This window comes from Pseudophryne corroboree, chromosome 12 (genome assembly GCF_028390025.1).
Source record: "Pseudophryne corroboree isolate aPseCor3 chromosome 12, aPseCor3.hap2, whole genome shotgun sequence".
NCBI classification, from domain to species: Eukaryota; Metazoa; Chordata; class Amphibia; order Anura; family Myobatrachidae; genus Pseudophryne; species Pseudophryne corroboree.
The window spans coordinates 75,418,165-75,436,997 of NC_086455.1; the positions used below are offsets into that span (position 1 = coordinate 75,418,165).

General features: G+C 48.2%; 1 protein-coding gene across 3 annotated transcripts in view; it reads right to left on the bottom strand.

The window, feature by feature from the left end:
• TTBK2 (tau tubulin kinase 2) overlaps positions 1–18,833 on the bottom strand; it is a 406,138-nt gene that overhangs the window by 99,479 nt on the left and 287,826 nt on the right. For all 3 annotated transcript variants that reach the window (XM_063947656.1, XM_063947657.1, XM_063947655.1), the window contains exons 7-9: positions 12,067–12,132; positions 9,636–9,728; positions 8,990–9,115 (exon numbers count right to left, since the gene is read on the bottom strand). In XM_063947656.1, the coding sequence (XP_063803726.1) occupies positions 8,990–9,115; positions 9,636–9,728; positions 12,067–12,132 (285 nt within the window). The remainder of the gene's footprint in view (positions 1–8,989; positions 9,116–9,635; positions 9,729–12,066; positions 12,133–18,833) is intronic.

The window sequence follows — 18,833 nt, forward strand, 5'->3', positions numbered from 1 at the left end:
GACATACTTGAGAGAAGGAACATAACAACAATAAGTGTGGTGAGATGTATACACCAGCACACCATAACATAATCGGGCCAGCAACAACTGGCAACATAAACAGCAACAGCTGAACAGGTAACACATAACAAGAGAACCTGCAGTAAGTCACCGCACAGAGGCGGGCGCCCAAAATCCCTTATGGACTACAAGAAAAGGATTTACCGGTAGGTATTTAAAATCCTATTTTCTCTAGCATCCATAAGGGATATTGGGGACACAATAGTACGATGGGGATCTCCCAAAGCTTCCAGAACGGGCGGGAACGTGCAGAGACATCTGCAGCGCCGCCTGCCCAAACGGAGTATCTTCTTTGGCCAGGGTATCAAACTTGTAGAACTTCACAAAGATGTTCTTCCCTGACCAGGTAGCCCCTCGGCACAGTTGCAAGGCCGAGACTCCATGACAAGCCGCCCAGGAAGACCCCACCGATCTTGTAGAGTGGGCCTTCAGAGACTGTGGAACAGGTAAGGCTGCCGACACATAAGCCTGATGGACAATAAGCCGAAGCCAACGAGCAATGGACTGCTTTGAAGCAGGGCAGCCCTTTTTCTGTGCATCATACAGCACGAACAAGGAATCCGTCTTTCTGATCCGAGCCATCCTCCTGACATAGATCTTCAAGGCTCGCACCACATCTAATGCCCCCGGAGGGGCAAAAGTGCCAGAACTGGACAGGATCACAATAGGTTGATTTAAATTAAACGTGGAGACTACCTTCGGCAGGAACTGGTCTAGTCCTTAGCTACGCTCTGTTCTCGTAAAAGACCAAGTAAGGACTCTTACACAATAAGGCTCCCAATTCCAAGACATGCCTAGCCGAAGCCAGGGCCAGTAACATCAAAGTCTTCCACGTGAGGTACTTGTCTTCCACAGTCATCAGCTGTTCAAACCAGGAGGACTGCAGAAATCTTAACACCACATCCAAATGTGCCGTAGGCGGCACAAACGGAGGTTGTATGTGAAGCACCCCTTGCAAGAAGGTCTGAACTTCAGGCAGCATAGCCAACTTCTTTTGGAAGAAGATTGAAAGAGATCATCTGGACCTTAATGGATCCCAGACGTAAGCCTTTATCCACTCCAGCCTGCAGGAAATTAAGGAATCTACCCAAGCGGAATTCGGCAAATGGAAATGTGCGTTCCTCGCACCAAGAGACATATCTCCGCCAGATATGATGAGAGTGTTTTGACGTCACAGGTTTCCTGGCTTGCACCATAATACCTTTTTGGAAAGTCCCTTGTGAGCTAGGATGTTCGCTCAACTTCCATGCCGTCAAACGAAGCCGCCGTAAGTCCGGGTAGACAAACGGACCTTGCTGAAAAAGATCTTTTCTTACTGGCAGAGGCCAAGGGTCTTCTATGGACATGCCCAGAAGATCCGCGTACCACGCTCTCCGGAGCAACGGAATCGGAGCAAATACGTAGACCAGTTGGTAAGGCCAAGGCGACGTCAGTGCATTTACTGCGCACGCCTGAGGATCTCTGGTTCAACAGCAGCGAAGTTTCTTGTTGAAGCGAGACGCCATCATGTCGATCTGGGGGCAACCCTACCTATCGATGATCTGTTGAAACACCTGAGAATGTAGGTCCCACTCCCCTAGGTGGAGATCATGGCGACTCAGGAAGTCTGCTTCCCCATTGTCCACTCCCGGAATGAAGATTGCGGACAGTGCTCTTGCATGTCTTTCCAACCAGAGGAGTATTCTTAATACTTCTCGCATGCAGGCCTGGCTTTATGCCCCTTCTTGTCGATTCATGTAAGCCACAGCCGTAGCGTTGTCCGACTGTACCTGAATTGCCTTATCCCGGAGCAGAAGGGAGGCCTGAATCAGAGCACTGTAGATAGCCCGAAGTTCAAGGATGTTGAAGTAGGGCCTCTTGGGCGGAACACCTGCCCTGGAACTGCACCCCTTGTGTGACAGCTCCCCATCCTCTCAGACTCGCATCCGTCGTGAGGAGGCTCCAATCCTGAATCCCGAAGCATCGACCTTCCCGAAGATTGGAAGACTGCAGCCAGCACAGGAGTGAAATCCTGGCCTGGGGTGACAGTTGAATCATCCGGTGAATCTGAAGATGGGAATCGGACCACTTGTTCAGGATGTCCAACTGAAAGGGTCTGGCATGGAACCTTCCATACTGAATGGCCTCATACGAGGCTACCATCTTTCCCAACAATCTTATGCAAAGATGAATGGATACTCGAGTCGGTCGGAGAACCATGCAAACCATTTCCTGGAGAGTTCTCATTTTGTCCTCTGGGAGGAACACTTTCTGCGCTACAGTATCCAGTAGCATTCCCAGAAACAGGAGCCGCTGAGATGGCTCCAGGTGGGACTTCTGTAGATTGAGGATCCACCCATGGTGTGACAGAAGGTGAATAGTGCGATCTATATGGAGCAGTAGAAGCTCCCTGGAACTTGCTTTTATCAGGAAACTGTCCAGGTAAGGGACCATGTTGACCTCCTGGACTCTGAGCTGGAACATCATTTCCGCCATCACCTTCGTGAACACCCTCGGAGCTGTAGACAGGCTGAAGGGTAACGCCTGGAACTGGTAGTGATCGTTCAGCAGGGCGAACCTCAGATAGGCCTGATGAGGAGGCCAACTTGGGATATGGAGATAGGCATCCTTGATATCCAGGGACACTAGGAATCCCTGTTTCAGGCCTGCGATCACTGCTCTCAAAGATTACATCTTGAATTTGAAAACCTTTAGGTAAGGATTCAAGGACTTCAGATTTAAAATTGGCCTCACAGACCCGTCTGGTTTTGGCACTACAAACAGACTGGAGTAGTAACCTTTTCCTTGCTTTTGCAGGGGTACTGGAACAATGACTTGGGACTGGACCAACTTTGTGATGGCCAGTAGTAGCGTAACACGCATATTTTACAAACCTGGTAAGCTTGATTTTAAAAATTGTTGGAGAGGAGGGCCGTCGAACATCTTGTTACCCTGAGAAATAAGGTCCCCTACCGAGGCGTCCTGACAGGAACTTTCCCAGATGTGGCTGAAGTGACGTAACAGAGTTCCCACCTTGAGTTCCTCCTGGGGTGGGCGGGCACCGTCATGCTGAGGTTTTTGTGGAAGCTGAACTGATGCTCTGTTCCTGAGAGTCGGCAACGGCTGGTTTCTTAGGTTTACCTCTGGTGCCTCTAGCTGCATTGGATGCACCTCTGGCCCTAGATCGAAATCTGGTGGACCGAAAGGACTGAGTAGACTGTCCCGGGTAGGTATGTCTAGCAGGCGGAGCCCCCGAGGGAAGAAACGTAGATTTCCCAGCAGTAACTTTGGAGATCCATGCGTCCAATTCGCCTCCGAAGAGCCATTCAACTGTAAAGGGAAGAGATTCCACATTGCAATTGGAGTCAGCATCTGCAAATCACTGACGCAACCATATGGCTCTGTGTGCTGACAAAGCCATAGCAGTGGTCCTAGCATTAATATTGCCAATCCCTTTTAGGGAGTCACAGAGGACTCTTGCCATGTCCAGAATGTATTTTAGGAAAGTTACCGTAGTAACCAGGCTCATGTCACCCGAAAGACTCTCCTGAAATTGAGTAGCCCAGGAATGAATTGCATGTGTCATCCAGCGACCTGCAATGACCGGTCTTTGAGATATAACTACAGCAATGTAGATAGATTTCAGTGTGGTCTCAATTTTTCTATCCCAGTACCGGGAGTACCGCCTTCTTAGAGAGGTGAGAGACTGAGACGTCTACAGCCGGAGATCCTTCCCAGAACTTTCTGCCCTCAGGGGCAAAGGGGAATGCATGCAAAAACCGTTCTGACACCTGATATTTGTTATCTGGATTTTTCTAGGCTTTTCTTTAGAATCAGGAAATGTGACAGTCAGTTTGTCTTGAGGGAGGAAAAACGATTTGCAGCATCCTCTAGGGGGAGCTTTTGCACATCCCTTATAGCTAAAAATAAGATTTTAAACCTACCGGTAAATCTTTTTCTCCTAGTCCGTAGAGGATGCTGGGGACTCCGTAAGGACCACGGGGAATAGACAGGCTCCGCAGGAGACATGGGCACTAAAAAAGAACTTTAGATATGGGTGTGCACTGGCCCCTCCCTCTATGCCCCTCCTCCAGACCTCAGTTAGAGAAACTGTGCCCAGAGGAGACGGACAGTACGAGGAAAGGATTATTGTTAATCTAAGGGCAAGATTCATACCAGCCCACACCATATAACATGGAATATACGAACCAGTTAACAGCATGAAACCAAACAGCATCAGCCCTAGACTGATCAAAACTGTAACATAACCCTTAAGTACGCAAAAACTATATACAAGTCTTCAGGGCTGTTTCTAGCCAATTTGGCTCCCAGTGCGAGATTTAAAAATGCGTCCCCCCCCCCCCCCACAACCTAGAAAAGAAAAAAACTTGTGCGCGCACCCGGCAAGGGGACGTGGTCTAATAAATGGGCGTGGCCTAATTTAAATGGGCGTGGCCTCGTCTGAAAAGACCTCACAATCCAGTTTTTGACCCTGCTCCAACAGATCACGACCACCACAGGAAAAAAAAAATCTACCATATTAAGCCCCACACAGTAATGCCCCCTGCACCATATTATGCCACACACTGCAATGCCCTTGATACATTAAATCCCCACACTACGGCAGGCAAGAGTCCCCATTTCACACATTACGGCAGGTGTCCCCATTTTACACATTGAGAGAGAGAATATTTACAGAGGCGATTACCGCTCTTCGGCCTGCCTCACCAGTCGCTCCTCACGCCGGCCTTTCCCTCTTCCTAACTTGGATCCCCCTCTGTACACCGCTCGGGGGTGGGAGTTTCGCGGAGTGACGGGGTTGCATCGTGACGTAACGACGCAACAGCGTCATTCCGTGAAACTCCGCCCCCCGAGCGGGTTACTCAGGGAGAAATAGGAGGGGGAAGCAGGGAGCCACAGTTAGTGCCGCGGCGGGCGCCCAGTGCGGTTGCACTGCTCGCCTGCCCCAAGAAACGGCCCCGCAAGTCTTGCAGATGTAGTCCGCACTGGGACGGGCGCCCAGCATCCTCTACGGACTACGAGAAAAAGATTTACCGGTAGGTTTAAAACCTTATTTTCTCTTACATCCTAGAGGATGCTGGGGACTCCGTAAGGACCATGGGGATTATACCAAAGCTCCAAAACGGGCGGGAGAGTGCGGATGACTCTGCAGCACCGATTGAGCAAACATGAGGTCCTCATCAGCCAGGGTATCAAACTTGTAAAACTTCGCAAAGGTGTTTGAACCCGACCAAGTAGCAGCTCGGCACAGCTGTAAAGCCGAGACACCTCGGGCAGCCGCCCAAGAAGAGCCGACCTTCCTAGTGGAATGAGCCTTAACAGAATTTGGTAACGGCAATCCAGCCGTATAATGAGCCTGCTGAATCGTGTTACAGATCCAGCGAGCAATAGTCTGCTTCGATGCAGGAGAGCCAACCTTGTCGGCTGCATACAGGACGAACAGTGTCTCTGTTTTCCTAACCCGGGCCGTTCTGGCCACATAAATTTTCAATGCCCTGACCACATCAAGGGACTCGGAATCCTCCAAGTCCCGTGTAGCCACAGGTACCACAATAGGTTGGTTTATATGAAAAGAAGAAACCACCTTGGGCAAAAATTGAGGACGAGTCCGCAACTCTGCTCTATCCACATGGAAAATCAGATAGGGGCTTTTGTGTGATAAAGCCGCCAACTCTGACACTCGCCTAGCCGATGCCAAGGCTAACAACATGACCACTTTCCAAGTGAGACATTTTAATTCCACCGTTTTAAGTGGTTCAAACCAGTGCGATTTAAGGAACCGCAACACCACGTTATGGTCCCAGGGTGTCACTGGAGGTACAAAAGGAGGCTGGATATGCAGCAGTCCCTTCACAAAAGTCTGGACTTCTGGGAGAGAAGCCGATTCCTTCTGAAAGAAAATGGATAGGGCCGAAATCTGAACCTTAATGGAGCCTAATTTCAGGCCCAAATTCACTCCCGTTTGTAGGAAGTGAAGGAAACGGCCCAAATGGAATTCTTCCGGAGGAGCATTCCTGGACTCACACCAAGATACGTACTTTCTCCATATACGGTGATAATGTTTCGCAGTCACGTCTTTCCTAGCCTTTATCAAAGTAGGAATGACCTCATTCGGAATGCCCTTTTCCGCTAGTATCCGGCGTTCAACCGCCATGCCGTCAAACGCAGCCGCGGTAAGTCATGGAACAGACAGGGCCCCCGTTGTAACAGGTTCTCTCTGAGAGGAAGAGGCCACGGATCTTCTGTGAGCATTTCCTGCAGATCCGGATACCAGGCCCTTCGCGGCCAATCTGGAACAACGAGAATTGTCTGTACTCCTCTTTGTCTTATGATTCTCAATATCTTTGAGATGAGCGGAAGAGGAGGAAACACAAAGACCGACTGAAACACCCATGGTGTCACCAGGGCGTCCACCGCCAATGCCTGAGGGTCCCTCGACCTGGCGCAATACTTCGGTAGTTTCTTGTTGTGGCGTGACGCCATCATGTCTATCTGAGGCAGTCCCCACCGACTTGCAATCTCTGCGAAGACTTCCTGATGAAGTCCCCACTCTCTTGTATGTAGATCGTGTCTGCTGAGGAAGTCCGCTTCCCAGTTGTCGACTCCCGGAATGAAGACTGCTGTCAGGGCGCTTACATGATTTTCCGCCCAGCGAAGAATCCTGGTGGCTTCCGCCATTGCCACTCTGCTCTTTGTTCCGCCTTGGCGGTTTACATGCGCCACTGCAGTGATGTTGTCTGACTGGATCAGAACCGGTAGTTCGCGAAGCAAATTTTCCGCTTGTCGAAGGGCGTTGCCCTCAACTCCAGTACGTTGATGTGAAAATAAGCCTCCTGGCTTGACCAGAGACCCTGGAAGTTTCTTCCCTGTGTGTCTGCACCCCAACCTCGGAGGCTCGCGTCCGTGGTTACCATAACCCAGTCCAGAATGCCGAACCTGCGACCCTCCAGAAGGTGAGCACTCTGCAGCCACCACAGGAGAGATACCCTGGGCCTGGGGGACAGGGTGATCATCTGATGAATCTGTAGATGTGACCCGGACCACTTGTCCAGAAGGTCCCATTGAAAAGTTCTCGCATGGAACCTGCCGAATGGAATGGCCTCGTAAGTCGCCACCATCTTTCCCAGAACTCGAGTGCAGTGATGCACCGACACCCGTGTTGGCTTCAATAGGTCCCTGACCAAAGACATGAGTTCTTGGGCCTTTTCCATCGGAAGATAAACTCGTTTCTGGTCCGTATCAAGAATCATGCCTAAGAAGGGCAAACGAGTCGTTGGAATCAACTTTGACTTCGGGATATTGAGAATCCAGCCGTGCTGTTCCAACACCCTCAGGGACAGTGATACGCTGTTCAGCAACTGTTCTCTCGATCTCGCTTTTATCAGGAGATCGTCCAAGTACGGGATAACTGTGACACCCTGCTTGCGCAGGAGCACCATCATTTCCGCCATTACCTTGGTGAAAATCCTCGGGGCCGTGGAAAGCCCAAACGACAACGTCTGAACTAACAACCCCTCAGGACGGTGGTCCTGCAGCGGGTAAGCGGCTCTGCACCTCGCAAGGCCAGTGACCGCCCCCCTCCCCCATAACTCCCATGGCGCAGGTATGCTGTTGCCCAAACAGCATACTGAAATAAACAAAAGATTAAAATAAAATGAAGAAAAACTCTGGAGTTTGCAGAGTGTGCATCCTCTCCTGAGGGCACGTTTTTCTAAACTGCTTGTGGGAAGGGGCATAGAGGGGAGGAGCCAGCACATCCAGTTGAAGAAATTTAAAGTGCACTGGCTCCTTTGGACCCCGTCTATACCCATCATACAAATGTGTCCCCAATATCCCTTATGGATGCTAGAGAAAGTAGTAGGTTTGAATAGTAGTGAAATTATTTGGGAAATAATCCGTATATTGGGTATCGCACTGAGAAATTCTCCCAACCACCTGCGTCAGTAAGTATAGACCTGTTTCTGCGTTTTATTTCCATTTTATTTTGATAAATGGTTTTGCATTCATACTAGATGTTCATTTGTTATCGTTATCTTGTTCACTTAATATTATGACTTTGTGCCACATTAAAATCGCATTTAATAATGTGTTATTAATGGATTCAGATGTTTAATACGCATAGTTTTTCATTTTACAGTAATGCAGGGAATTGTCTGGTCTATAGTAACTGATTAGATGTGACTGTGAAAGTATTTTGGGATAAGTCAGGGGGTAGCTGAATACTTCCTAAGGTCGTTATCTTTTGTACTAAAACCCTAGGACCTGATCCAGAGACGAATGCAACTCATACAGCAGATGCGCCTTTGGATACAGCTGCTGTACAAAATTATGCAAAAGCAGCAGGAGGAGTCACGTGTAAATAGACACCTCTTGCCTGCTTGTGTGATCCATTGCTGTGTCCGAAGATACAGCATCAGATCACTTGTGTGATCACTGGCCATCTGGGTGACCTTCAGGTTATGCAGGATGGCCTGGCTGTTCTCAATGCAGAGGCCAGGTAATCTGAGCCTGATGGGGCAGACCACAGACTCATCACTTCCAGATAACAGGAGCGATACACCCCCATTTTCGGGAATGGTGGAAAGCTCCAACCACCCTCCACCCCCAAAAGCTCAGGAGGAACTGCATTCAGGACGAAGGACCCACTCTGCACATGCACAGAATGGGTCCTACTCAGACTCCCCACCATCTAAGATGTACGTAAACCATCAGGTTTATGTACAGTACATCTCCGAATCAGGCCTCTAGTGTTGGCAGGACTTTGTATTTAACAGCGAGTATGAGACCATTTTTTTAAAGTTCAATCCTTTTCAGACAGTACAGTCAGATGCATGTTGTTAAAACCATTCAAACCCCATATGCTATGAATGCCACGATGGGTCTTGTTATGACAAATGACCATTATTCCCAATTCTTAGAATATGCATACCGGATAATCTGGCTTTGTTAAGTAGTCCAAGCCACTTATGTGGTCAAGAAACACATGGAACTCTGGAGGAAGATGTTTCAACATAAGCCGATGTTCATATCGTTCCTTAATGGAACCAACTTGTTCCTATAAGAAAAAGCAGTGGTTAGAGCAAGCAGGCTTCAAGATAATGACCCATTAAGGCTGGTGCACTATGACCCGATCCCTGTATCCCAAATGTTGGTCTTTAGGGCCCCTCAAGTCTTAAAAGTCCCGGGCCCACCAACACCTTAATCTAGATCTGGGTTACACATCAGCCTGTGCCCTCCCAGGAAGGATCAAACACTGGTCTTTGCCATGAAATAATTCCAGTAAAACATAACAAATAAAACTTCATAATCTGTAATGTTTTCATAGCCATTATAAAAACCTTGTGTGTGACATCAGCCAATAATACCATTTGAATCTGATTACATAAAACAGAAATACAAATAGGAGATTGAGGATAGAAGTAAGTGATGAAGGGGTTGGAGATAGCTATATAGTGAAGAGAAACCAACTGGATGTAAACCATTCATAGGTACTCATTGTCAGAATCCGTATTTACTGCAACAGGAGTGGACAACTCTGAATTTCTTAAATAAATTGAGACTCGAACAAGGTTTACCTTATCTTTTATCTTCCTCCATGGAAGCTGTCCAACCACAAACTCAACCAGCATGTAGAAAAGGGACCATAGATCGTCATGTCGGCCCATCTCCTGCACAGATACAAAGTGTATATGGGAACTATGGCTAATCAATGTCTAAAGCCTCCTAACAAATGCAGTGCAGTTTGTAGTGTGGTGATACAGATTATGCCAGAAATAGGTTAAAAAAAATAATAATAATGGTGTGGAAGTGAAAGTGCCAAAAACAATTATTTTGTAAATACATTACAAATGCTAATAAAGATTCTTGAAGAAAAAAAAAATCAAATGAAACATGATTTTTACATATGTGCCTTATTTTAAAACTTGACTTTAGTCCTAAATATTACATCTCACCACCATGTCCTCTGATAACATGACCACTGCTCTGGGATTGCAGATAGCACGCTTACCAATGCAGTATAACAGTTGCAGGAATGCTTAGCTGCTCAGCAAGGGGTTGAATATAAGTCCCATGCACTGGTGGTGTCGGATGCAACTGAGCAATTTTTTTCTTCTCTGTGTGCCTCTAAGGCGCACTGCGCATGCCTCAGTGCATACAGTCGCAGTTCTGATTGAGACACATGGTCTCAGAAATGTCTTGAAAATGTGTTGGGGTTCCTGGCTGGTGACAGGTAAATGGCTAAGCAGATGCAAGGAGATGGCGTGTTATGGGAGTGTTGCGGCCTCATTGTTCCCATAGGAGGCTATACTCTGATGGAGAATCTGCACGTAGGATGCAGCTGGTGTAAGTTGGATGGTACAACTGAAGTTTGTGTCCAGGCTTGTAGCAACATTTGCATAGTCGCAGATGTGTGACCAGCAGGAGACGAAGACACAAACAGCACTGCACGCGACTCAGAATCAGGCCCCAAGTGCCACAAAGCACAATGTCTTTGCTGAGTACAGTACACTGCACTCCCAATTGTTGCTGCTTCAGAAGTTAAGGTCAATAAGAGTTTAAAGTAGGTTAACTGAACTTTTGTACTCTACATTCTCCTTTTTAACAAATATTAACTTTCAACTTGAAATAAAAGGCTAACGCTGCTCCTCACCTCTGTGGGGGGAATTCAAGTGTTTTGTGCACCAGCAGCCACTAGATGGCGCCCGACGTAACAATTCAAGTGTTGCTCTGTTCGGGCGCACAGAGCCGCCGGCGCTGACATTACTGTTATGTTATTCCGTCATTTAGACGGGCTGGTAACTAGTTTAATTTCAAGACTCTTTGGGGTCTATTTACTAAGCCTTGGATGGAGATAAAGGGGGTCATTCCGAGTATATCACTAGCTGCCGTTGTTTGCAGCGCAGCGATCAGGCTAAAAATCGGCATTTCTGCGCATGCACCGCAATTCGCAGGCGCGTCGTACAGGTACAATGAGCATCGTGGGTTTGCACAGAGTCTAACGAACAATCCACTCGCACGGCCGAACGCAGGAAGATTGACATGAAATGGGCGTTTCTGGGTGGCAACTGACCGTTTTCAGGGAGTGTTTGGTAAAACGCAGGCGTGGCTGAAAAAACGCATGCGTGGCTGGGCGGGGGTGTGATGTCAAAAGCCAACCCTCCGTCGTTAGAATCAACACACACGAAGAGTAACTACAGGGCTGGTCTTGTTTTGCACAAAAAGATTTTGCAGGCGCTCTGCTGCACAAGCGTTCACACTCCTGCAAAGCGGAAAATACACTCCCCGGTGGCCGGCGACAATGCGTTTGCGCGGCTGCTAAAAACTGCTCACGAGCGATCAACTCGGAATGACCCCCAAGTGCATGGAGATAAAGTACCAGCCAATTAGCTCCTAACTGCTGTGTTTGAAAAATGACAGTTAGGAGCTGATTGGCTGGTACTTTATCTCCATCCAAGGCTTAGTAAATAGACCCCTTTATCTTTTATTGCCTTTTCATAAATGTACATTTGCGTTTGCCTTTGCTAATCAACTAACTTAACTTGATTAATGGATATCCAAAGAGTTCACTGGGGGGCACAAGTGTACTTGAATCTAAGCCATAACAACTGTCATCCACAGAAAAGCCTTATATGCATGAAGCTTCGGGCGCGGTGGCTCGATACGCTCGCCACAAGGTTACTAAGGGTAATGGCTTGTGACATGGATAGCAAATGCAGCAAAAGTTGTAAAAACATGAAAAGTCCGGAAAAAAAAAATTGTCATCCTTTCTACCCTTTTGAACCTATAGTGTTAACTCATTGACTGTTGACCTTTTAACTGCCTATATATCAACCACCTCCAGAAGGTCTACCTGCGTATGACTACAATGGTTTATAATAACTGATATAAAATCAAATTTCCCAGCTGAGTCCAATTGTATCTCTCATTATTATATTAGTAAATAACAACGTCACTGTTGGCACTTGTATTAAATGGATGACTTCCAAATAAATGTCTTATACTCACCCTGTTCCTGTGCGCGTTGACAGAAGCGTACCTTACTGTTCCACGAAATCCAGCTACAGCACGGGGCTATGCCAGAAAATAAACATGAATCATCAGAATGTACACATTACTTCACGTGAGAATGAAAGAACACATCACTAGTAACGTATAAGACAAATCTATGCACAAAAGTCATGGCAATGTAGTCACATAAACCCTTGGTACTACAGTTGCACGTATCACACACAGCCTTGGTAATACAGGTGCACGTATCACATACACCATTGGTAATACAGGTGCACGTATCACATACACCATTGGTAATACAGGTGCACGTATCACATACAGCCTTGGTAATACAGGTGCACGTATTACACACAGCCTTGGTAATACAGGTGCACGTATCACATACACCATTGGTAATACAGGTGCACGTATCACATACAGCCTTGGTACTACAGGTGCACGTATTACACACAGCCTTGGTACTACAGGTGCACGTATTACACACAGCCTTGGTAATACAGTTGCACGTATCACACACAGCCTTGGTAATACAGGTGCACGTATCACATACACCATTGGTAATACAGGTGCACATATCACATACACCCTTGGTAATACAGGTGCACGTATCACATACAGCCTTGGTACTACAGTTGCACGTATCACATACAGCCTTGGTAATACAGGTGCACATATCGCATACAGCCTTGGTAATACAGGTGCACGTATCACACACAGCCTTGGTAATACAGGTGCACGTATCACATACAGCCTTGGTACTACAGTTGCACGTATCACACACAGCCTTGGTAATACAGGTGCACGTATCACATACAGCCTTGGTACTACAGGTGCACGTATCACACACAGCCTTGGTAATACAGGTGCACGTATCACATACACCATTGGTAATACAGGTGCACATATCACATACACCCTTGGTAATACAGGTGCACGTATCACATACAGCCTTGGTACTACAGGTGCACGTATTACACACAGCATTGGTACTACGGGTGCACGTATCACATACAGCCTTGGTAATACAGGTGCATGTATCACATACAGCCTTGGTAATACAGGTGCACATATCACATACAGCCATGGTAATACAGATGCACATATCACATACATACGTGGTAATACAGGTCCATGTCTAGTACAGCATTTATGGATGCCAGAAATTACCAAGTGTTGAAAAAAAAAAAAAAAAAAACACACACACACTGTAGCAGACTGTTTTTATATGTTTGATCCCAACTAAGCTTTGGGAGTGCTCAACTGAAAACTCCAAGCTGGCCACATTTATACAAAAACTGTAAGACATCTGTAACTTCATTTAAAGGCTAAAGAACGTGATCCATCTCAAAGCACAGCGGTAGCAGCCATCAAGCTTCTTATACTTTTGGGGACTAACTCAATCAGACCCAAGGACCTGGTAGTAGCATCACGCATTATGTTTTGCTTAATGATCTTCACTTATTTTTGCTCACACCTTCTATTTTAATGATGGTAATTGCCCATTTGTTTGCATAAACATAACACAGAATGCTACTACAAAACCTTGCAGCTAACTGAAACACCCACTTATTGTGCATACACATTAGGTGATATCGCATGCGATCCGGCTGATATTGTGTGATTACATACAATATAGTCTAGTGTGTACACCAGATATGGCATCTGATGTGTGCTCCCGTGTGACCCCTGCGTCATCCACAGTCAGACCTGCATGCAGGCTTGATGGGGTGATACTGAACACTATAGAATATCGTTTAGTGTGTATATACGACCAGACGACAACATGGACGATGGCGATGTCAGCCTGGATCCTCCTCCATGTTGCGTTTCTGACGGCGTTTGCAGAGTGAGGAGCAGCAGCAACATCAAAACAAGGAAGCATACAGGAATATTGACAGAGTTTTGATTAGGTACTGTGGGGCAGATGTATTTAGCCTGGAGAAGTGATAAAGTACAAGGTGATAACGCACCAGCCAATCAGCTCCAATATGTAAATTGACTGTTAGGAGCTGATTGGCTGGGGCGTTATCACCTTCCACTTATCATCACTGCTTTATCACTTCTCCAAGCTTAATACATCTGCCCCTGTATGCAGGGGAGTCAGAACATTTATAGGTTGGGGGGGGCAAGATAGATCCTCATTTTGGCGCCCCTGGGGTTGGAGGCGATACTATGAGGATGAAAAGGAGGAAGCACCATGGTGGGCAGGAGGCCGCACCATGTAGATGGAGGCAGGGTGTCCCACTGACGGAGGTGCTGCGAAGGGGAAAGGAGGAGCCTGGGACTGCAGCATTGCGCTAGCAAGCACCATTGTGTAGGTGAGGCTGGCCCCCGGGAGCAGGCAGGGACGGCAACAGAAATATTGGGGCCCAGTACCCAGATATCTATTGGCCCCCTTCCCCACCTCGACACCATACATCCCCATCCACTGCCTCTACAATTCCCCTTAGGAGAGCAGGGGAGTGAGAGAGAAACAAAGAGTGTGTCGGCGAGAGAGGAGCAAGAGACAGAGTGTCAGGGAGAGAGGTGCAAGAGGAGAGAGAGTGTTAGGGAGAGCAAGCATACATGCACGCAGGGGGGATCTGAGTACCTAATAGCTCCCCTGGCCACCGATCATGACATGTAGGGTCGGGGGACTCCTCTCAGGCTGATCTCCCATGGTGGAGCTTGCGAGGTGAGAGCCTGGCGCATGGTAGTGGTGCAGTCTTCCATATCTTCACTCCCTGCCACAGCACTGACTTCAGAGCAGCAAGGTGATGTGTCCATGGCAGGGGCGGGTGGGCGCCGGTGCAGGGAACGTGGCGGGGGAATAGTGAGGAATGATCATGGTGCCAGCCTGTGTACTGTCTATGTGGTGGGGTGGTGGTTGTGGTGCCTGTGTGCTATCAGTCCCTGGAGCGGAGGAAGGGGGGTCTTGCTGCCGGTCTATGGAGGCCATATTATTATTTTTTTACATATATATATATATATATATATATATATATTTCTCTGACGTCCTAGTGGATGCTGGGACTCCGTCAGGACCATGGGGAATAGCGGCTCCGCAGGAGACAGGGCACAAAATTTAAAAGTTTGACCACTAGGTGGTGTGTACTGGCTCCTCCCCCTATGACCCTCCTCCAAGCCTCAGTTAGGTTTTTGTGCCCGTCCGAGCAGGGTGCAATCTAGGTGGCTCTCCTAAAGAGCTGCTTAGAAAAAATTTGTTAGGTTTTTTATTTTCAGTGAGACCTGCTGGCAACAGGCTCACTGCAACGAGGGACTTAGGGGAGAAGAAGTGAACTCACCTGCGTGCAGGATGGATTTGCTTCTTAGGCTACTGGACACTAGCTCCAGAGGGACGATCACAGGTACAGCCTGGATGGGTCACCGGAGCCGCGCCGCCGACCCCCTTGCAGATGCCGAATAGAGAAGAGGTCCAGAAACCGGCGGCAGAAGACGTCTCAGTCTTCATGAGGTAGCGCACAGCACTGCAGCTGTGCGCCATTGCTCTCCGCACACTTCACACCAGCGGTCACTGAGGGTGCAGGGCGCTGGGGGGGGCGCCCTGGGCAGCAATGTAATATACCTATTCTGGCTAAAATATATCACATATAGCCCCTGGGGCTATATGGATGTATTTAACCCCTGCCAGGTTCCAAAAAAACCGGGAGAAGAAGCCCGCCGAAAAGGGGGCGGGGCCTATTCTCCTCAGCACACAGCGCCATTTTCCTGCCCAGCTCCGCTGCGAGGAAGGCTCCCAGGACTCTCCCCTGCACTGCACTACAGAAACAGGGTAAAAACAGAGAGGGGGGGCACTTATTGGCGATATTTATAATATTGAGCTGCTATAAAGGGAACACACTTATTAAGGTTGTCCCTATATATATTTATAGCGCTTGGGTGTGTGCTGGCAAACTCTCCCTCTGTCTCCCCAAAGGGCTAGTGGGGTCCTGTCTTCTATCAGAGCATTCCCTGTGTGTCTGCTGTGTGTCGGTACGTGTGTGTCGACATGTATGAGGACGATGTTGGCGTGGAGGCGGAGCAATTGCCTGTAATGGTGATGTCACCCCCTAGGGAGTCGACACCAGAATGGATGGCTTTGTTTATGGAATTACGGGATAGTGTCAGCACGCTACAAAAGTCGGTTGACGACATGAGACAGCCGGCAAACCAGTTAGTACCTGTCCAGGCGTCTCAGACACCGTCAGGGGCTGTAAAACGCCCTTTACCTCAGTCGGTCGACACAGACCCAGACACTGACACTGAATCCAGTGTCGACGGTGAAGAAACAAACGTATTTTCCAGTAGGGCCACACGTTATATGATCACGGCAATGAAGGAGGCTTTGCATATCTCTGATACTGCAAGTACCACAAAAAGGGGTATTATGTGGGGTGTGAAAAAACTACCGATAGTTTTTCCTGAATCAGAGGAACTGAATGAAGTGTGTGATGAAGCGTGGGTTACCCCAGATAGAAAACTGCTAATTTCAAAGAAGTTATTGGCATTATACCCTTTCCCGCCAGAGGTTAGGGCGCGCTGGGAAACACCTCCTAGGGTGGATAAGGCGCTCACACGCTTATCAAAGCAAGTGGCGTTACCGTCTCCTGATACGGCCGCCCTCAAGGATCCAGCTGATAGGAGGCTGGAGAATACATTAAAAAGTATATACACACATACGGGTGTTATACTGAGACCAGCAATCGCCTCAGCCTGGATGTGCAGTGCTGGCGTGGCTTGGTCGGAGTCACTGTCTGAAAATATTGATACCCTGGATAGGGACAGTATTTTACTGACTATAGAGCAGTTAAAGGATGCATTTCTTTATATGCGAGATGCACAGAGAGATATTTGCACTCTGGCATCAAGAGTAAGTGCGATGTCCATATCTGCCAGAAAGACTCAGGGGCGGTGGGGGGTCGCCTCAAACATTTCAGCGCACAGTGGGCTCACTCGCAGGTGGACCCCTGGATCCTGCAGGTAGTATCTCAGGGTTACAGGTTGGAATTCGAGAAGTCCCCTCCTCGCCGTTTCCTAAAGTCTGCTTTGCCAACGTCTCCCTCCGACAGGGCGACGGTATTGGAGGCCATTCACAAGCTGTATTCTCAGCAGGTGATAGTCAAGGTACCCCTCCTACAACAGGGACAGGGGTATTACTCCACGCTATTTGTGGTACCGAAGCCGGACGGCTCGGTAAGACCGATTCTAAATCTAAAATCTCTGAACCTGTACATACAAAAATTCAAGTTCAAGATGGAGTCACTCAGAGCAGTGATAGCGAATCTGGAAGAAGGGGATTTTATGGTGTCCTTGGACATCAAGGATGCTTACCTTCATGTTCCAATTTGTCCTTCACACCAAGGGTACCTCAGGTTCGTGGTCCAAAACTGTCATTATCAGTTTCAGACGCTGCCGTTTGGATTGTCCACGGCACCCCGGGTCTTTACCAAGGTAATGGCCGAAATGATGATCCTTCTTCGAAGAGAAGGCGTCTTAATTATCCCTTACTTGGACGATCTCCTGATAAGGGCAAGATCCAGAGAACAGCTGGAGGTCGGAGTAGCACTAACCCAAGTAGTGCTCCAACAACACGGGTGGATTCTGAATTTTCCAAAATCCCAACTGATCCCGACGACACGTCTGTTGTTCCTAGGGATGATTCTGGACACTGTTCAGAAAAAGGTATTTCTTCCGGAGGAGAAAGCCAGGGAGTTATCCGATCTAGTCAGGAACCTCCTAAAACCAGGAAAAGTATCTGTGCATCAATGCACAAGAGTCCTGGGAAAAATGGTAGCTTCTTACGAAGCGATTCCATTCGGCAGATTCCATGCACGAACTTTTCAGTGGGATCTGCTGGACAAATGGTCCGGATCGCATCTGCAGATGCATCAGCGGATAAAATTGTCCACAAGGACAAGAGTGTCTCTGCTATGGTGGTTGCAGAGTGCTCATCTGTTAGAGGGCCGCAGATTCGGCATACAGAACTGGGTCCTAGTGACCACGGATGCCAACCTGAGAGGCTGGGGAGCGGTCACACAGGGAAGAAACTTCCAGGGCGTGTGGTCAAGCCTGGAGACGTCTCTTCACATAAATATACTGGAGCTAAGAGCAATCTACAATGCTCTAAGCCTGGCAAAACCTCTGCTTCAGGGTCAGCCGGTGTTGATTCAGTCGGACAACATCACGGCAGTCGCCCACGTAAACAGACAGGGCGGCACAAGAAGCAGGAGGGCAATGGCAGAAGCTGCAAGGATTCTCCGCTGGGCAGAAAATCATGTGTTAGCACTGTCAGCTGTGTTCATCCCGGGAGTGGACAACTGGGACGCAGACTTCCTCAGCAGACACGATCTGCACCCGGGAGAGTGGGGACTTCATCCAGAAGTTTTCCACATGATTGTGGTCCATTGGGAAAGACCAATGGTGGACATGATGGCGTCCCGCCTCAACAAAAAACTGGACAGGTATTGCGCCAGGTCAAGAGACCCTCAGGCAATAGCTGTAGACGCTCTGGTAACACCATGGGTGTACCAGTCAGTGTATGTGTTTCCTCCTCTGCCTCTCATACCAAAAGTACTGAGAATTATACGGCAAAGGGGAGTAAGAATGATACTCGTGGCTCCGGATTGGCCAAGAAGAACTTGGTACCCGGAACTTCAGGAGATGCTCACGGAAGATCCGTGGCCTCTACCTCTAAGACGGGACCTGCTTCAGCAGGGACCGTGTCTATTCCAAGACTTACCGCGGCTGCGTTTGACGGCATGGCGGTTGAACGCCGAATCCTA